The sequence below is a fragment of the Elephantulus edwardii genome, unplaced genomic scaffold (assembly GCF_000299155.1).
Source record: "Elephantulus edwardii isolate Elephantulus edwardi_28Jun2011 unplaced genomic scaffold, EleEdw1.0 scaffold00370, whole genome shotgun sequence".
NCBI classification, from domain to species: Eukaryota; Metazoa; Chordata; class Mammalia; order Macroscelidea; family Macroscelididae; genus Elephantulus; species Elephantulus edwardii.
In genome coordinates, this window is record NW_006400120.1 from 383,050 (window position 1) to 403,558 (window position 20,509).

At 40.6% G+C, this 20,509-nt stretch overlaps 1 protein-coding gene across 1 annotated transcript in view; it reads right to left on the bottom strand.

Annotated features, from left to right (window-relative positions):
* SPEF2 (sperm flagellar 2) overlaps positions 1 to 20,509 on the bottom strand; it is a 331,758-nt gene that overhangs the window by 108,130 nt on the left and 203,119 nt on the right. The window contains exons 24-26 of the mRNA XM_006902126.1: positions 18,647 to 18,784; positions 6,786 to 6,937; positions 3,046 to 3,226 (exon numbers count right to left, since the gene is read on the bottom strand). Coding sequence (XP_006902188.1) covers positions 3,046 to 3,226; positions 6,786 to 6,937; positions 18,647 to 18,784 — 471 coding nt within the window. The remainder of the gene's footprint in view (positions 1 to 3,045; positions 3,227 to 6,785; positions 6,938 to 18,646; positions 18,785 to 20,509) is intronic.

Below are 20,509 nucleotides of genomic sequence, written 5' to 3' on the forward strand. Positions count from 1 at the left end.
AAAAAGTATGGAGGCAGGATGTATCCCTGATGTACTCCTTTCCTGATTTTGTACCATGCAGTGTTTTCCTGCTCAGTTCTGAGAACTGCTTCCTGGTCCAAGTATAACAAGAAATAGAATATATCAAGTTGGAAATTTTAGGCATTAGTGAGCTGAGATGGACTTGCATTGGCCATTTTGAATCAGAAAATCACAGGCTATACTATGCTGGGAATGGCATGTTGAAGCTGAATGTTAGGTATCAAAAAGAACATTTCAAGGTCTGTCTTGAAATACCACATTGTTAATGCTAGGATACGATATCCATAGGCATGCCAGGAGTGCCTCCTAATACAACTACTATTCAAAACAAAGGGAAGAAATCAAGAGTTATAGAGTGGAACTGAAGATTTCAAAGGGCAGCTCAGGAAGACAAAAGAAAACATAGTAAGAACTTGCTTGGCATTTCTCAAGCTGAAAGGACTAAAGAACAAACTCAAGCCTCAAGTAGCAATACTTAAAGATGTTATGGGCAAAATATTCAGTGATCTAGAAAGCATCAAATGAAGATGGAAGGAATACACACAGAGTCACTATACCAAGAAGAATTTACTGAAACAGAATAATTCCATGAAACAAGATATAATCAAGAAGTAATAGTGATGCAGGATGAAGTCTAAGGTGATCTGAAGGAATTGGAAAAAAAATCAAGGCCCCAGGAACTGATGACATATTTCAACAAACACATGCAGCCCTGGACGTGCTCACAGGTTATGCCAAAAAATCTGGAGGACAACTACCTGGCCAACTGACTGGAAAACATCCTTATTTATTCCCATTCCCCACCCCCCCAAAAGGTAACACAATAAAGTATGGAAATTATCAAACAGTATTAGGGAACTTTCTAAAGTACTCAAGAGCAACGGTGTCTCTCTGGAGACTAAGGTGTGCCTGATACAGGCCATGGTCTTTGCAATCACTTGTTATGTATCAGAGAGTTGGACAATGACTAGGGAAGATAGAAGGAGAATTGATGTCTTTGAGCTGTGGTGCTGGAGAAAAGTATTGAATGTACCCTGGACTGCCAAGAAAACAAACAGATTCATCCGGGAGAGGGATAAACCAGGATACTCCTCGGAGGCAAGGATTCTGGGGCTTCGTCTGATATACTTTGGAATGTAAGGAGAGACAGGTCCTTGGAGAGGGACATCATTTTTGGTAGGGTGGAGTTACAGCGCAGGAGGGGAAGACCCTCTATGAGGTGGATTGATTCAGTGACTGGGGTAATCGGGATGGGTGTGTAGAGGCTATGCAATTGGCACAGGATAGAGCAGGGTTTAGGGCTGTTGTACATAGGGTCGCTATGAGTCGCAAATGACTCGACGGCACATAACAACAAAAACAACAACAATAACATTACCAATATCACATTCAAGCAAAATCTTGCTGAAGATGATCCCAAAATGACTGGAACAGTACATCAACAGAGTACTCTTAGAAATACAAGGTGAGTTTAGAAGAGGCCATGGCACTAGAGATCTTGGTGGAAAGCAAAGAGTACCAGAGGAATATATATGTTTCATTGACTATGTAAAGTCATTTGATTGTGTAGATCCTAACAAATAATCTGTGGCTAACCTTGAGAAGAATGGGAAACCCAGAACACTTGATTGTGCTAATGCAAAACATATACTGGGACCAGTAGGTAACAGTCGCAACAGAGCAAGGAAACAGTGTATGGTTCAAAATTAGGAAAGGAATGCATCAGGGATATGGCCAGTCTTCATACCTTTTCAATCTGTATGCAGAACAGATCATTTGGGAGGTTGGGCTTTATGAGGAGGAATGTGGCATTACGATTGGAGGAAGACTCATCAACAACCTACATTATACAGATGACACAATCTTGTTTACAGAAACTAAGGAGGACCTGAAGTGTTTCCTGCAGAAGATCAAAGACTGTAATCTTCAATAGAGATTGAAGTTCAGTATCAGTGTTTCCTGCAGAAGATCAAAGACTGTAATCTTCAATAGAGATTGAAGTACAGTATCAGGAAAACAAAGACTATCACCACTGAGCCATTTGGCAGCAACATAATAGATGGAGAGGAGATTGAGGCTTTTAATAATTTCAGCCTGCTTGGCTCCACAGTCAACACTCTTGGCACCAGCAGTTAGGAAATCAAAAGATGAATTGCATTTAGGAAGTCTGCTCTAAGGGACCTCTCCAAAGAGCTAAAGAGTAAGGATGTCAGTCTAGGGTCTAAAGTTGCCTGATCCAGGCCATGATCTTCGCAATTATTTGTTATGCATCAGAGATTTGTGCAATGACTAAGCATGACAGAAGAATTGATGTTTTTGTTTTGTGGTGTAGAGAAGAATATTAAACATACCTTGCACTGCCAAGAGAACAAACAGGTCTGGAGAGGGTGAAGCCAAGTTTCTCCTTGGAGAAAAGAATTTTAAAGCTCCATTTCACATACTATGGGAACATGGCCAGAAGGGACCAATCCTTGGAGAAGGACATCATGCGTTGGTGGAGGGACAGTGCAGGAGAAGAAAACCTCACATGAGTTGGATTGACACAAGAACTTAATGGAGGTAGGGGTGCTGGAGTCAGTGAGACTGGTTCAGGATAGGGCAAGGTTGAGAGCTTTTATACATAAGGTTTCTATGAGTTGCAGGTGACTTGATGGCACATAACAACAACAACATGAACTCATCAACCAACTGGAAGCAATTCATTTTTGTCCTCATTCCAAAAAAACCAACGAAAGTGCAGAAATCATCAGACAAAATCATTAATATTACATGCAAGTAAAATCTTACTGACGATTATTCAAAATAGAGATACAAACAATGCTTAAAAGCATTCAATCCAACTTGCTATTTAACTGACCCACTTCCTAAACAACTTGCCTCCGGAAACTCTATGAACGTTCATAAATGTCAATAGTTGTAGTGGGGGTCAGGCCTTTTGTTCATAGGGTCGCTACGAGTTGTGCTCGACTCAAAGACAATCAACAACAATAACTAAAAGGAAATGTAACAGCAATGGCGACTTACCATGTTGGATATCGCTATAGAAGCCTGTTGCCACGTGTCCATAACCAACTTCTCATCTGCCTCCAAGTTTGTCTCTATATTTTCTAATAAGTTGTCCATCTTGCCCTTCAGTAATGTTCTTAATTTTGGTTTGGCTACAGTTATTTCTGGAAAAATGGATATTCGCGGAACTAGAGGAATCCTTTGGAAAAAACAAAGACAGGGATATAAAGATTTTATATTTTTGTGGCTAGCTTACTTTGCAAATTTTATTTAGTTGCTTTAATTTTTATATCCAAAGTTTTCCTGAAAGAGTTTTTTGAGTGAAAAAAAAGCCCCATAAAATAGTATATTGACTTTGTGCGTGTGTGTTGTAGAAAGTCTTACTACCAAGGAAAACAAAAAAGAAATAGTAACAATAAAATATCATTTCCAGATACACTCTCAGAAATAATGAGATGGGCAAGGGTTATTAGAAAAAAGGTAATTTTGAAGAAATTGATCCAGAGCATAAACACCTGACCAAAAAGAAATCAGACACAAAAGACTAAACCAAATGGAACCGGATGTCCTCAGGTTAAGATAAAAAGTACTGGCATCCTGAAGTAGATAAGTTAGAAAGTAGTATGAGCAGCTGTGAGGTTTGAAAGGGGTACTGGGCTACCTCACACAGGCAACCAAGATTTGCAGAGGGCAAAGAGAAGCTCCAGTAGCTTTCTCAATGACGACTGGTAAACTTTGCTCTGCATTTTAAATGGACAGAGTCAATTTAGACAGTGCCTTATCTACTTTTCTCTCAACCAAAAGTTGGACGTTTTTCCACTGTTTCTGGTCACATTCTCTCTCCTCAAATTTTCAGTGTCTAAATGACACTGAAAGGCTTAGATGGCCTGAAGGCTGAGAGGTGGAAGGTGGATGCTTACTGTGATAGAAGTCCACCCTCAGGGCAGGTACAAAGAGCCCCCACTGCTTGGGGTGGGAGTGGACAAAGAGGACCTCCAAGGATGCCTTTGTTAAAAATCAAGGAAGGTTAGGAACGACAATGTTGTTATTGCTATTAGGTGTTCTCAACTTGTCTTTGACTTATATCAACCTTATGCACAACACAATGAATCCCTGCCCTAACTCCTATCATCCCACAATCCCTGCTGTGCTCACGCCCACTGCTGCAATCACTGTGCCAGTCCATCTTGTTGAGGGTCTTCCTCTTGCATTGACCCTCTACTTTTCCAGCCATTATGTCTTTCTTCAGAAACTGTTCCCTCCTAATAAAATGCCTGATTAAAAACATCTGAGTTGGAATCTCATTACCCTTGATTGCAAGGAGTACTAACAGGAGCACATATTTGATTCTGCAGACTCTAGATGCCAGGAGAACAGAAGAGTGTTTCAGAAAGGTAAGTGTGAATAATGAATTAGTCTAATTTTGTTGTGAAGCATCCAATAAGTTTGTGAAACTCAGCATTCAGTATGCCATGCATGTAAGGGAATTTGTTGAGTATCCACTATTTACTGTTTACACCTAGCCATAATAATGCATTGCATTTTAAAAAGGAAATAATGCCATATCTCAATCATTCCAAATTGACGGCAATTATTGTGTCTAGGTAGATAAAGTCTGTGTGACCAGGTATTAATAGTTAAGAAAACACTAAATGTATTTCTCAATACCTTGCTTCAGAGGGCAACAATGGTGGCCAATCATTTAGAAAGAGAGTATGGGTTTATTTCCTGGAGAAAAAAATCTGGTCTTGCTAACTTTGCCATTATCATATATGAACTTAGACCTGACATTGACTCTTGAGAGCTCAGATCAACCTGGAATAATACAAATATAATAAGAGTAATAGTGATAATGATGATCCGGTAAAATATAATAAAGCCTTGTTGGGAGAAATAAACTAGACAAGTTGTAGGAAATGCTTAGCTCAACGCTTATTCTCCTCTGTACGTTCAGGAGCCTGTGGTTGAGTTTTTGGCTGGTTGGTGGGGTGTTGACTGACTCATATGCACATGCCCACAACAGTGATTTACATTTGAATTTGGTGCAGAGGTGCTTTTGCAGAAAGTAAGAACTGGCTGTTCTTTTGCCCATTTTTTCCCCCACTAACCAACATTAATAGCTTTGCCATTATGCCTGAGTTGCTATTTCATTCTAAGAACAGGATGCACTGCTACTCTAGACATTGCAACTCTGCTCTTTTTAGTGGATCTGACACTGAATATTGCCTTAGAGATGAAATTTCTTCCCTTTTGCAAAGAATTTCTGAGTTCTTTTTCAATAGCTGAGTTAAGCACCTCTTTTACTTTTGTCAAGATGTATATGTTGTCTTCCTGTGTACTCTTATGTGCAGGTGGGTCTCAGAGTCTCTGATGGAACTAGGTGGAAGAATGTTAGAGAGAGAAAAACCTTTTAACAATCTATCATGGTCAAACCCTCTCCAATCTTCTTCTTCTTCTATTTTTTTTTTTTTTAAAATAAGGAAGGGTAAAGCAAACAAAGCAAAAATAGGTAATATGCAATTAAAATACTAAATGAAAACTAAGCTGTAATACCAATTGTTGTTAGATACTGTCAAGTTGATTTTGACTCATAGTGACCCCATGTGCTGAGAGATGAATTGTTTCATAAAGTTTTCTTGGCTGTAATCTGAACAGAGGGAGCTCTGGTGGCCTAGTGGTAAAAAACTGCATTGCAACCTGGAGGCAAATCCACCAGAGGAAGGATGGGCTGTCTCCTCCCATGTGATTAACTGCTTCTGAAAACCTGCTGGAGGGTCAGTTATGCCTTGGATCCGACTTCATGGTAAACAACAACACAACAACCTTAATAGAAGCAGATCACCAGGCCTCTTCTTCCATTGTGCCTGGATAGCATAAATGTTTAATTACTTGACTACTAGTCCAAAGGCTGAGAGTTCAAATGTATCTAGAGGTTCCTTAGAAGACACAACTGAAGATCTATGAATTTTGCATCCAAAACTCCAATGCCGTCAGTGAACTTGAATTCATGAGGACTCTCCATTAGTTTTTTCAGGCTCTAAATTTTATCAAGATTACTTCATCTTTTGTATAAGACCCTCTAACCCTAAGACACCACAAACAGATTGAAAAATGTCTCCATTTGCTGTTAAGTCCATTCTGACTCATAGTGATCCTTTGTTGGGTTTCTGAAGCTGTAAATCTATACAGTAAGAGGTTGCACGACTTTCTCCTATGGAGCAGCTGGATGATTTGAACCAACAATATTAAAGTTAGCAGTTTAATATATTATACACTATGCTACCAGAACCTGTGAAAACACTTGATAATAAAACACATTATATCTCTTGGAAAAAATATATAACTATTCACTGTAAATGGGACACATGTAAATTAAACTTAAGTGGAAAAAAATTCCTACTCTTTAAAGCTCTTGTAGATTTCCAGAGGAAAGATTATGAATTTTATTAGTGATGTTTAAGCATACTTTGGGCATGTTGCCAAGAAGGACCAGCCTTTGGGGAAAGACATTATACTTAGAAGGGTAGAGGATCAGCAAAGGTTGGGAAGATGTTTGATGAGACAGACTGACACGATGGCCGTGGCAATGGGACAGAGGCGTCAGACATGGTGAGGTTGGCTCAGGAGAAGGCAAGGTTCAAAGCTATTATTCATCGAGTCTCTGTGAATTGTAGTTGACTTGTTAGCACATAACAATAACAACAACACGTGTAAAATCACAAAGCTTAAGTTCATGGCAGTGGAACAGGGCAGCTTACTTAAGTTGGTTTTCTGAAATTTCTTTATTATCCAGTTGGACCAATGGGACTCGTGTGAATTTCCTATTGGCTTCTATTGGGATTTTGTTTTCCATTGCTCTGTAATAATCTTGAAGGAGTCTCTTTGTATCTTGGAAACGGTTGACTTCTGCCTTTAAAAGAAAATGTAACCATTAATAACTAAGAACAAGCTGATCTATATTGTGTTACCTAACTAGGATCTTTCAAGCGCTATTTAAAAACCATTAGATTGAAATACATCTTCTAAAAAATTAGGAAGGAGAATTAGCTATATGCGAATACTAAAATTCTATAAAAACTCAAGATAGTGATTTTACCTTCTCTTTACTTATTTGTATGCTTCCACTTGACTTCAGAAGCTAACATTTATATAGCTCTTAATATTGACAAAAATTCAGTATGTATTATATCTGAAATAGTGTAAATTACACTCTTGGCACCAGCAGCCAGGAAATCAAAAGACGTACCGTGATGGGAAAGTCTGCTGTTAGGGACCTCTCTCTAAATTACTCAAGAGCAACGGTGTCTCTCTGGAGACTAAGGTTCGCCTGATACAGGCCATGGACTTTGTAATCACTTGTTATGCATCAGAGAGCTGGACAATGACTAGGGAAGATAGAAGGAGAATTGATGCCTTTGAGCTGTGGTGCTGGAGAAAAGTATTGAATGAACCGTGGACTACCAAGAAAACAAACAAATTCATCCTGGAGAGGGTTAAACCAGGATACTCCTTGGAGGCAAGGATTCTGGGGCTTCGTCTGACATACTTTGGACATGTTGTAAGGAGACAGGTCCTTGGAGAGGGACGTCATGCTTGGTAAGGTGGAGGGACAGCGCAGGAGGGGAAGACCCTCTATGAGGTGGATTGATTCACTGACTGGGGTAATCGGGATGGGTGTGTCAGAGGCAATGCGATTGGCATAGGATAGAGCAGGGTTTAGGGCTGCTGTACATAGGGTCGCTATGAGTCACAAACAACTCGATGGCACATAACAACAACAACAACAACATACATTAATTTCAATACTAGACATTCTTCCTGTGTTCTATAGTCAGCCAATGTATTAACAAATATTTGACTGTCTCTGTGTAATAGGTAACATATCAAGTTGGTTTGAGATATATTCAAAATAAGCAAGACTGAAGAAGGATCAGTGTCTTTGAAGTGTGGTGTTGGTGGTTGTTGTTATGTGCTGTCAAATCAAGTACAACTCATAGCAATGCTATGAACAATGGATCTAAGTCCTGTCCTATCCTGTGCCTTCCTCACCATCTCTGACACACTTGAATCATGGATGCAATCACTATTTCAACCCATCGTTATGGTGTGTGAATCCACTGTCGTATCATTGAAAGTCTCTCTTTCACTTAGCCTCTACCTTTCCAAGCTTGATATTCCTTGCCAAATAACAGTGTCTCCTAGCAACGTGTCTAAAATATGAGAGATAAAGCTTTGCCATCCTTGTCTCCAAGGAGTATTCTGGCTGCACATTTTCCCAAGACATACATGTTTGTTCTTTCAGCAGTACAGGGGATATTCAGCACCCTTCCCTAATACCACAGCTCAAAGGCATTGATTCTTCTTTTGTCATCCTTATTTATTGTCCCACTCTCAGATGCATAGCAATATCCCATGGACAATCAAAACAACAAACTAGTCTGTCGTTCAGGAAGACAGAGTTCTCCATAAAGACAGAGTACTCCATAAAGGCAAGGATGGTGACCCTTTGTTTCACTTACATTGGGCCTATTTTCAGGAGGAAGAAATCCTTGGAGAGAGACACCATGCTGGGAAAGGTCAATGAAAGAGAGGAAGACCCTTAGTGAGATGGACTGATGCAGAGACTACAACGGGATTTAGTACGATGGAGGATATGAGGCTGGTGCAGGACAGGGCAAGATTTAGATCTTTTGTTCACAGGGTCACTGTGAGTCATACTCAATGGCACCTAACAAGAACAACAACAAAGGAAGTAAGACCCATTCATAGTCTTCTGTAACATAATATTACAATTACATGCTAAAACACAAACAAACAAACAACCCCTGATGGCTGTCGAGTTGTAATAGACTCAAAGCTGATCTTCCAGCGGGTTTTCCCCAGGCTGTAAATCACATAGGAGGAGATTGCCCATCTTTATCCCTCCGACCAGCTGGTGAATTTGAACTGACAGAGAAGAACTGTCTTTGGGTTAGCAGTGCTATTCTCTACAGATTATGCCACCAAAGGATGGACAGTCAAATATAGTGATTATTAACAGTTTTCCTACAATTTCAACATGTATGATGAAGATACAATTTATGTGGTGCTCACAACTAACCCTCTCAAGCTGGCATTGCCTGAGGAAAAATGAAATAGCAGAGAGGAGCTCGTGGCAATGGGAGCATTAACTATTAGCATGTGGTGACTTCATTGTTGGCACAGGCTGCTTTTCTTTGCAGTAATTCCAGGTACCAAACACACAGAGCACTAGTCCTCTTGTGTGTCCTTCAACTTACTGGAAGAAGAATGGACAAATGTTTCTTGAAAGAAGTGGAGCCAGGATGCTCCTTAGAAGCATGGCTTAGTATATATTATTATGATATGTTGACTCACATATTTTAAACACGTTATCAGGATGGAGCAATCTCAGGAGAATAACATTAGGTAGCAAAGTAGAGGAGAGAGAAATATCTAAGGAAAATAGTACCTATGGGTTTAAAATTTCTAAATGATATTTCTCAACTGGTGATGGAAATCGCCCTGGCAAACAAACTTCTTGGCAACCACCACCTCATGTGTCGCTCAAGGCATGCACCATACCTGCTGTAACCTAGAAATGCTGCTGGGATGTAATGAGGGTGAAAGAAGGAAACTCTCAAGAAGGCTAGCAGACAGTGACTGTAATGGTGAGCTCAAACCTAGCAACAAGTGTGATGATGGGGCCAGATCAAACAGTGCTCTGTTCTTTTATACAGAAACTCGCTATGAGTCAGCACCGACATGATGGAATTCATCAACATCTTCTCTAAAGGGCAAAAAGATCAAAGCTGGCTGACCTAGTGCTCAGAACTCTTGGTTGAGGATCACACAGTGGCACTCAAGAGAGGATCACAAATCAACTTTACTGTTTATTTCACTAAACATTAAGAAATATTTTTATACTGCTACATAAAAGATGAAAAAATGTGTTCTTTTACCTTGTAGTCTAACATAAAAAATGAGGAAGACTAATCAACAAACTTGATGATACAACCTTGCTTGCTAAAAGTCAGGAAGACTTGAAGCACTTGCTAAAGAAGATCAAAGATTATAGCCTTTTATATCAATTTCATCTCAATGTCAAGAAAGTAAAATCCTCACCACTGGACCAATAAGCAACATCATGATAGATGGTGAAAAGATTGAAACTGTCAACAACTTCATCTTACTTGGATCCACAATTAACACTGTTGGCACCAGCAGCCAAGAGATGACAGGTCTGCTATCAGGGGCCGCTTCAAAATACTGACGATCAGTGATATTAGTTTGAAAACTAAGATGTCCTGATTCAGGCTGTAGCCTTTTTGAATCCCTTTTGAATGCCTCTGAGAGCTGGACAAAGAATAAAGATGAGAAACAAGAATTGAGGCATTTGAATTGTGGTGTTGGAGAAGAATACTAACTATACCAAAGAAAGAACAAATAAATATGCTTTGGAAAGTGTTGTTGTTATTGTTGTTATGTGCTGTCGAGTTGACCATGGCACATAGTGACCCTATGCACAAGGCTTGAGACTTGCTCTATCCTGGGCCAATCTCACTGCCTCTGAAACACCTACCCTCACATACTCCAGTTATTATGTCAATCCGCCTCATTGAGAGTCTTCCTCTCCTGAGATGTCCCTTGACCCTTCAAAGCATGATGTCCTTCTCCAAAGACTGGACCATCCTAGCCATGTACCCAAAGTATATAAGACAGATTCTCAAAATCCTTGTCTACAAAGTGTAGCTTGGTTTCACCTTCACCAGGACACACCTGTTAGTTTTCTCATCAGTCCATGGTATGTTCAATACTCTTTTCTAGCACCACTACTCAAAGGCCTCAATTCTTCTTCTGTCATCTGTGGTCGTTATCCAGCTCTCTGCTCCATAGCAATTCTCCTTGGCAGCAAGGACAGCAAAGCTTCATCTCACATACTTTGGGCATGTTGTTAGGAGAGTAAATTCTTTGGAAAATTATATGCTCAGAAAGTTGGGGGGGGTGGTCAGTGAAAAAGGGGAAGACCCTTAATCAGATGGACTGATACAGTGATTGCTGCAATGAGCTCACATGTGACTGAGTTGATGAGGATGGGACAGGACATAAGACAGGGCTCACATCTGTTGTTCATAGGATTTCAGTGAGGTGTACTCGAGTAGATGGCACCTAAATGGTGCCAAAAAAGGTAAGGGAAATCTCAAATAGTTTCTTCTTGATACAGAAGAGATAACCAAATTGATCCAGTAAGGTTGTTCTAGGCATTATGAAACTTTACTAGCTCAATGACTGAAATGAGAAGAGATTCATCTGGTTAACTTACATTCAGGTTACCAAATAAGAGTGTCATTCATTCATTGGTTTAAATTGTAGCATAGCTTTAAATGAGATCTTCAGATTTCAAATCATAAATTTGTATTTCCGGAACTTTGCAAGCTAACATTCGGGAAGGGCTAGGAAAACATATTGGGTTTCTCTTTCCTTGCAAAGAAGCCTAAATTGAATTTTAAAATATTCACAGACTAATTGCTCAGTTAGATTATAAGCATGTATATCTGTCAGAAGGAAAACGAGTCTCCTAAGTTATATTCATGAGAACACCCACATTGCCAGACTGACAATAAGATGCAAGTGTAACCACAATTAGTGCTAATTGGATATAGGTAAATAACTTTCATGAGAACAGAAGCATTGAGAAGTTCTATAAATCACCAATTGTTAAATAAATCATAGAGTTATAATATTTAATTCATAAACTTAGAAACTAGTATAATTTTCCCAGCTTTACAGAGAGCCAAGATATAGTAGAACTGCCTTATACAATTAGTGTTAGGAGGCAGGCCCTAGATCTATGCCTTTGCTGCTGAGTAGACTATGACTCACTGTGACACTATGAACAATGGACCTGAACCCTGCCTTATCCTGTTACATCCCCACCATATGTGATATACTTGAACCCACTGTTACAGTTACTGCAAATACATCTTGTTGAGGGTTTTCATCTCTCACACTGACAATTCCAACCATGATGTCTTTTTCTAATGACGACCCTTCCTACCAATATATGCAAAATATGTGAGACAAAGCTTCATCATCTTTACCTCCAAAGCACATCGTCATTGCATTTTCTCCAAGACATATTTGTTTGTTAATTTGGTAGTCCATGGGATATTAAGTAATCTTCTCTCGTAACACAAGTCAAAAGCATGTATTCTCCTGTCATCCTTAGTCACTACCCAACTTTCAGATGTAGAGCAAGTAACTGAAAGACCGACCATGCCTGGCATCAGGTGCACCTTAGTCTTTAAAGAGACATTATTGGGGAGCTCTGGTGGCCTAGTGGCAAGAAGCTGCACTGCAATCCCAGAGGCACACGGTTTGAATCCACCAGATGCTCTGCTGAGGAAGGAAGGACAATTTCCCCCAGTACCAGTCAGATCTGATTTGACGGTACAAACACACACATACAAATAATAAAGTAAAAATTTAAAAAAAATTAAAAAAAAGAGACATCATTGTTCTTCAGGACTTTGGAGAAGTCCTTGGCAACAGATTTTCCCAAAGCATCATGTCTTCTCATATCTTGGCTGCTGGTACCAAGGGTGTTGACTGTGGGTCCAAGTAAGTTGAAATCATTGATAACTTCAATCTTTTCTCCATCTGTCATGAACTTTCTATTAGCTCACTGGTGAGGATCTTTGCTTTCTTGATCCTGAGATGTAATTAATATTGAAGATATGCAAGCACTTTTTAAGGCCTCCTCACTTTCAGCAAACAAGGTCACGTGATTTGCATAATGCAGATCTGTGCATTAAGATAACTATTATATAGAGAATTATTTTACTTCTAACAAAGCTAATCAAAGTAATCATGCCATATCCAGGAACCCCATATAAACAGAATTAATCAAGGGTCCCTTCACTTTTTTTCATAACTAGTAAATAATTCCTTATTTTTCTTAAATTCCACAGATTGTTAGAATTGAATCATAGAACTCCTCTAGCATGGTGTTTTCTAAAAGTTATCATGTTGTATAAAGTGTCAATTAGTACCTTGTGTAGAAAAAAACAAGTAAGTCTTTCCCCAAACTAGATATTCTGGGATAATACATCAACATTTTTTTTCCATTGCACCTAGCTGTCTTAATTACGTGGTCACTGTCCCAGTTAAGGGAGGTGAGTGGGGTAGTGAAAAGAAAGTAGGGAGCTCTTCTCAAAGTCATATGATGACAAAACCCTTGTTTTGTGAAAAATCTTGAGAGATTAGTGTTCCATGGGAACCCACTTTGGGAAAACTTAGCTGGCTGTCATGAACGCTCCCTTATCATCTTCCTCTGAACATATCCAAGCCTTTGTTTATGAGCTTCTAGGACAAGAAGTTGGTTGATTCAAAGGCCTGACATGCTTTTGGTTAATGTTTCTAATTCTTAAGAGTTTTCTTTTTATGTCGTTGTTGTTAGGTGCCTTCGAATCAAGTACAACTCATAGTGACCCTATGAACAATATATCTTAACTGCGACATCCTCACACTTCCTGACATACAAGAGCCCATTGCAGCAGACACCATGTCAATCCACCTGGTTGAGGGTCTTCCTCTCCTTCAGCGACCTTCCATTCTTCCCAGCATCATGTCCTTCTCCAAGGAATAGCTCCTTCTAGCAACATGCCCAAAGTATATGAGACAAAGCCTTATCATTCTGGCTTCCAAAGAGCATGCTGGCTGCACCCTCTCCAAGACATATTTGTTCTCCTGGCCACCCATAGGATGTTCAGTGCTCTTGTCCAACACCACAGACTTGAAAATTATCCTCTTCTAATTGTCATCAGGGTATGATTAAAGAGTTTAGAATAAGATTCTCTCCTGTTCTACATGGCAAGTCTTCAATCATTTGAATAAAGTTGTTGATCAAGCCGTGATTAGGATTATCAGCTCTGAGATCATCCTTCCTCAGTTCAAATCCCAGCTCTGCCATTCACTAGCTGTGTGATTGGCTAATTGTCAAAACTTGCCTCTCAGAGGAGAATCACAGTGGAATTCACAGCATAGGGTTTCAGAGAAACATAAGTTTAGTATATTCCTACATACCAAGTCCGTGAAACAATGTCTGGCATGCCCATGGACACAGAAGCAACTTAATAAAGGGTAGCATTTGTCCAATCCTGCTCCCTGTACTTTGTCTTTTCCTAGTTAGACTTCAGTACAGCTTCCAGGAACAGAAAACTCAGCAATCACAGGAAGGCACAGGCTTCCTTGTGCTTATTCCCTGGTCTGTAGTGGACAATTTCACACGGGCTTTAATACACCTTTGATGTGAAAAATGTTTGAAACTATCTACTGTAGGTTGGCAGGTAAATGTAAGGAAACCTGTGCCTGCCTTGTTTCGTGGGTCCTCCATCCTTATCAGGGGCTGTGAATTGAAAACAGGCTTGCATTCTGGGGAATTTGCTGTAGGTTTGGGAGAGGGGCAGATGCCATACCGAGAAGGAGAAGCTTTGATGTGATTAAAAAAAAAAAGTGCAACTGTTCACTGTAGATCAGATGTTGTTATGTATCGTTGAGTTGGAACTGACTCTTCACTGACCCTCGAGTGAGTTTTCAGAGGCTGTAAGAGGAGATTGTCCATCTTTCTCCCATGGAGCAACTGGTCGATTTGAACCATGTGCCTTTGAGTTGGTAGCACAACTCCTTACCACTGTTGTTGTTGTGTTCCATTGAGGCAGAACCAACACACAGCTGACCCTGTGGTGGGTTTTCAGCGGCAGTTAATCACACCGGAGGAGACTGCCCATCCTTCTCCCACAATGCAGCTGGTGGTCTTGAACCGTGTGCCTTTGGGATTGCAGCATCACTTCTTGTCACTAGGACACTAGAGCTCCCTAAGGCATGCTGATATTGCTCACAGGAGCTCTGGTGGCCTCGTGGGTAAGAAGTTGCACTGCCAACCCAAAGACAGGTGGTTTGGATCCACCAGCTGCTCCTCAGGAGAAAGACAGACAATCTCCTCTTAAATTTCAGCCTCTGAACACATCTATAAGTTGATTCTAACGCAAAATAAATGAGATTTTCATTTGTCTGGTTTTTTAAATCTTGCTTACTGAATAATCCCACACAGACAGTTTCTCAGGATCAGGTCTTGAAAGTAAGGTTATTTCTGAGACATAATGGCCTATTTCTGAAAGTACATATTGCTAAAAGTCCTGAGAATAATTTATCAAAATTCTCATGACTGGAGCCTTTTCTATTGAACTTCAGCTTTTTCTGCTCTATTTTCCACTTTAATGGTAAAAGTCACATAACCTAACTTAGCCACTTTCAAATAAACACTTCAGTAGTATTCAGACATCACCAATATCATGCAATGACCATCTTTATCCAAATCTAAAATACTTCATCTTCAAAAGGAAACCCATGCCTATTTGGCACTTTCTTCCCTTCTGGTCCCTCCCTCTAGACCCCAGCAACCAACAATCTGAATATTAATCTGAGTCTTTGCCTGAACTCTAGTTTTCTGCTTTGTGGGGGAGGGTAGAAGCCTAGAGGTGGAATCGCTGACTGCATACAATTCTTTTGTCATTTTTGAGCCATTGGTCAAACTACTTTCAGTAGCATTTTACATTTCCTTCAGCAATGCTCAAGGGTTTCAGTTTTTGCACATCCTTGCCAACACTCATTTTATGTTTTCCTAATGACAGCCTGACTTGGCCAACTGACTGGAAGAGATCTATATTTGTTCCTATCCCAAAGAAAGGTGACCCAACAGAGTGTGGAAACTATAGAACAATCTCACTGATTTCACATGCAAGCAAGATTTTACTGAAGATTATCCAAAAACGACTGGAACAGCACATCAGCAAAGAACTTCCAGAAGTCCAGGCTGGGTTTAGAAGGGGTCGTGGTACTAAGGATATTGTAGCTGATGTTAGATGGATCTTGGCTGAAAGCAGAGAATACCAGAGGAATGTCTATCTGTGTTTCATTGACTATGCAAAGGAAATTGACTGTGTGGATCATAACAAACTGTGGCTGACTCTGAGAAGAATGGGACTCCCAGAACACTTGATTGTGCTAATGTGAAACCTATACTTGAACCAGGAGGCAGTCGTCAGAACAGAGCAAGGGAACACTGCATGGTTCAAAATTGGGAAGAACGTACGCCAGGGATGCATCCTATCTCCATACCTTTTCAACCTATATGCAGAACAGATTATCCGGGAGGCTGGGCTCTATGAGGAGAAATGTGGGGTCAAGATTGGTGGACAATTTATCAACAATCTGTGTTATGCAGATGACACAACCCTTCTTGCTGTAACTGAAGAGGACCTGAAGCACCTGCTGCAGAGGGTCAAGGACTGCAGCCTCCAATATGGACTGAGGCTCAATGTCAAGAAGACAAAGATTCTCACCACTGGACCAATTGGCAGCATCAAGATGGATGGTGAAGAGATTGAGATTGTACACAGCTTTAGTTTGCTTGGCTCCACAGTCAACACTCTTGGCACCAGTAGCCAGGAAATCACTTGTTATGCATCAGAGAGTTGGACAATGACCAAGGAGGATAGAAGGAGAATTGATGCCTTTGAGCTGTGGTGCTGGAGAAGAGTATTGAGAATACCATGGACTGCTAGGAAAACAGATTTGTCCTGGAAAGGGTTAAACCAGGTGGCTCCTTGGAGGCAAGGATTCTGAGGCTCCATCTAACATACTTTGGACATGTTGTGAGAAGAGACCAGTCCTTGGAGAAGGACATCATGCTAGGGCGGGTGTAGGGACAGCGCAGGAGGGGAAGGCCCTCTATGAGGTGGATTGATTCAGTGACTGGGATAATTGGAATGGGAGTGTCAGAGACAGTGCGATTGGCACAGGACAGAGCAGAGTTTAGGGCTGTTGTACATAGGGTCGCTATGAGTCGCAAGTGACTTGATGGAACATAACAACAACAACAGCAATGACAGCTATCCTAATGATATTGAAGATCTTGTATGGCTTGTCAGCTATGCATATAGATTCTCTAGAGAAGTACCTGTTCTTCCCCCACCCTCCCATATTTTGAGTGGTTTATCTTTTTGCTGTCAAACCCATCAGTTTGTGCCACACTTGCTCCCAACATTCAATTATTTCCTGCCAACAGTGGTGACCCAGCGGTGCTGCTGAGGCTGGGTTAGGCTGCTTGAGCCTCTCACTGCTGTTCTTTGACCCAGCCTGGCCTTGTGGATCTGCTTGTTCTCTTAGTTGTGCCTGAGCTTCAGCTTCTGGTTTGTTGCTAAGTGCTGTTGTGTTGGAAGTGACTCCAAGATGACCCTCCAGTGGGTTTCCAGAGGCTTTAAATTGCCTGTGAGGAGACTGCCCATCTAATGCCTATGGAGCAGCTGGTAGATTTGAACCATGTGCCTTTGTGTTGGCAGCACAACATAGTACCACTAAGCCACTAGCTCGGTTTAGGTATACTTATTTTGATTGTACATTTTTGTCCCAATCCAGACTCCTAACATCCCTGAGTAGTTTTTCCTTGTCTTGAGATAGTGATTTTCTTAAACTTCCCTTTTAGACCAAAGAGCTAGGAGTCAGTGTGACTAGTCCTATTCCCAGGTTTCTGATGACTTTTTGTCTTCCATGGCTCGACCTACCCTTACACCACAGCTTATTCTTTGAATGCTTAAAGTAGCAGCATTTCTTGGTCAATTCTTTCCCCTTTATGTTTCAGTGGACAGTTAACAGAGCAAGTTGGCTTATCATTCAATAATTTACACACATTTTGTTTTGTGACATTAATTACAATCCACGTAATGTAACAGCACTCTTCACTTTCTCCATTTCATTCAACCCCTCTTTTGTAGTCCTTCTCTGCTGAATATTAAATTGGTCATTTTTTTAATAACACCTTTATTAAACACTTAATTGGCACAGCTCTTTGAATTGGCAGCTAAATATGCTCATTTCCTAATTGTATTTTGTCGTACAAGTTTTGTACAGTCAGCTGAAGACTAGAAATGTACCTTCTCCATGTTCCCTGCTAGGGAGCTCTGTTGGCCTAGTGGAAAGAAGTTGTTTTATCAACCCAAAGGCAGGTGTTTCGAATCCACCAGCTGCTGTGAGGGAGAATGATGAGTAATCCCCTGTGTGATTTATATTGGTGGGTCAGCGATGGCACATAACAGCAACAACATACTCACTGCTATTATCTAAAGACAAAAATATTAATGCAGACATGATGACAAAGAAAGGACAATGAGGTCCTTTTGATAAATAGCCTGCTTTCTCCAACAGACACAAAAGTTTTGGTTCTGGTAACTAGAGATTTGGTGTGTTTAAATATACTTAAGGTTTTCATTGTCTTTGGGTGTTGTCTTAGGCTAACTAGAAGAATAACTCAGTAATGGTGAATATATCTCCACTGTCCCTCACCATGTCCCTTGACCATCTGAATGCAGATTTGGAGAGCAGTTACTTACTACACACCTAGCTTGTTATTTATTCCCATGAACCTCCATGGCAAGCTGTAGCTCATACCTGGCAGAATGCAATGAACACAATGTTTCCTGGAGACCAACATTGCCACAGGAATGGTTACATGGGGAAACTGTGCCAGGGAGAAGACTGCATTCTCATGACCTGCTGGTCTTACCTGCATCAAAGAGAAGAAATGGTTCACCATTATTCCGATGGAGTCCTGCAACCAGCTCTCTTTAATGATGTCAATACGCTCCTGCTCTGCTTCTACCTTCCGAGTGTCACAAATGTCCCACAGGCGGTCTCTTAAATCCTGAAGAGAAAGGGAATATTGCTATATTGGTGTAAGAAAATGGAGATTCTTTCCTTGTCTTAAAAATAGAGAACATAAAGAATATTTAGACATAATGCACTCATGTACTTCTTTTATCGAACAGAATTTATTTTGCTTCTACTCTATGTCAGGACATCATTTTCCAAGACTACATCTCCAGATCTTATACCTTTGTCTACTACAAACTCATCACAGTTTCCTTTAGTCATGGTGATGATGTTGTTATGTAATGCCATCAAGTCAATTACGAATCATGGTGATCCTATGAATACTGGCTCTGAAGTTTGCTCTGTCCTGAGTCAATGTTACTCTCTCTGATACACTTGATCCCATAGTCACAGTCACTGTGTCAATCCACCACACCCAAGGTCTTCCTCTCTTGCTCTGACCCTCAACCCTTCCAAGCATGATGTCCTTCTCCAAGGACTATTCCCCCCTGGCATAACCAACATACCTAATGCATGTGAGATGGAGTTTCAAAATCCTTGCCTCGATGGAGCAACCTGCTTTCACCCTCTCTAGGACAGACTTGTTTGTTCTCTTGTCAGTCCATGGTATGGACAATACTCTTTTCTAGCACCACAGCTCAAAGGCATTGTTTTGTCTTCTGTCATCCTATTGTTATCCAGCTTTCAGATGCATAGCAAGCAATTGAGAAGGTCATGGCTTGTGTCAGCTGCACCTTAATCTCTAGACTGACATCATTCCTCTTTAGCAACCGTGCCTTTGAGATTGTATTGCAGTTTCTTGTCATTAGGCCACCAGAGCTCTCTAGTTGGCTATTTTTCAAAAGGTCAGCAGTTTGTACTCACAAGGTGCTCCTTGCGAGAAAGTTGTAGTAATCAGCTATGTAAAGTTTATAGCCTTTGTAACTATATAGGGAGGTTCTACTCTGCCCTCTAGGGTCTTACGTGGTATAAATGACTGGCTGGCAATGAGTTAGGGTTTTGTTGCTGTTATTGTTATCAGTTAGGGTAAAAAAGAAAGCATACTTGAGTAGGGGGGTCCCTATCCCAGGGTCTTCTGAGTGGTGTCCTACAAAAGGGAACAGCAAACATGGAAAGAGAAACACACACAGGAGGTGCGAGTATGTGAGGATCTGTCTACAAGTCAATGAATGCCAAGACAGTGGGCTGCCAGAAGCTGATGGAGACACGGAAAGATCTTCCCCCAGAGCCATCAGAGAGAGAGCAGCCTTGTCTGTGCCTTGAACTCAGGCTTCTAGTCTCCACACCTGTGAAGCAAGACATTTCTGCTCCTTAAAGCTATTTGCTTTGTGGTATTTGAGGAGAGCAGTCCTAAGAAACTAATACAGGACCAGTGTCATTTCCATTTCACAGATCAGGAAACAGTAACTGACACACTGTTCTCCTAATGATGATGTCAGGATGTGAGTTGTGTCTTGAATAATGAATGCCATTATGTTAGACCTCAATTACCTCATTTTATAATGAGGATAATATAATTTTATAATGAGGGTAATATTATTTACCTTTTTATTTTTAATATGATTTAAGAATATTATTATGCTATTCATATCAACATATTGTTGTTAAGAGTTGGGTACAGCTTACAGCAACACTACGAACAACAGCTCTGAACCGTCTTATATCTTGAGTCATTCTTTTTTTGGGGGGGATTCTATTAATTCATTGTTGCACCCTTCTCCCCGCACAAACCCCTCCCCCTCCCCTGTTTGCTCCT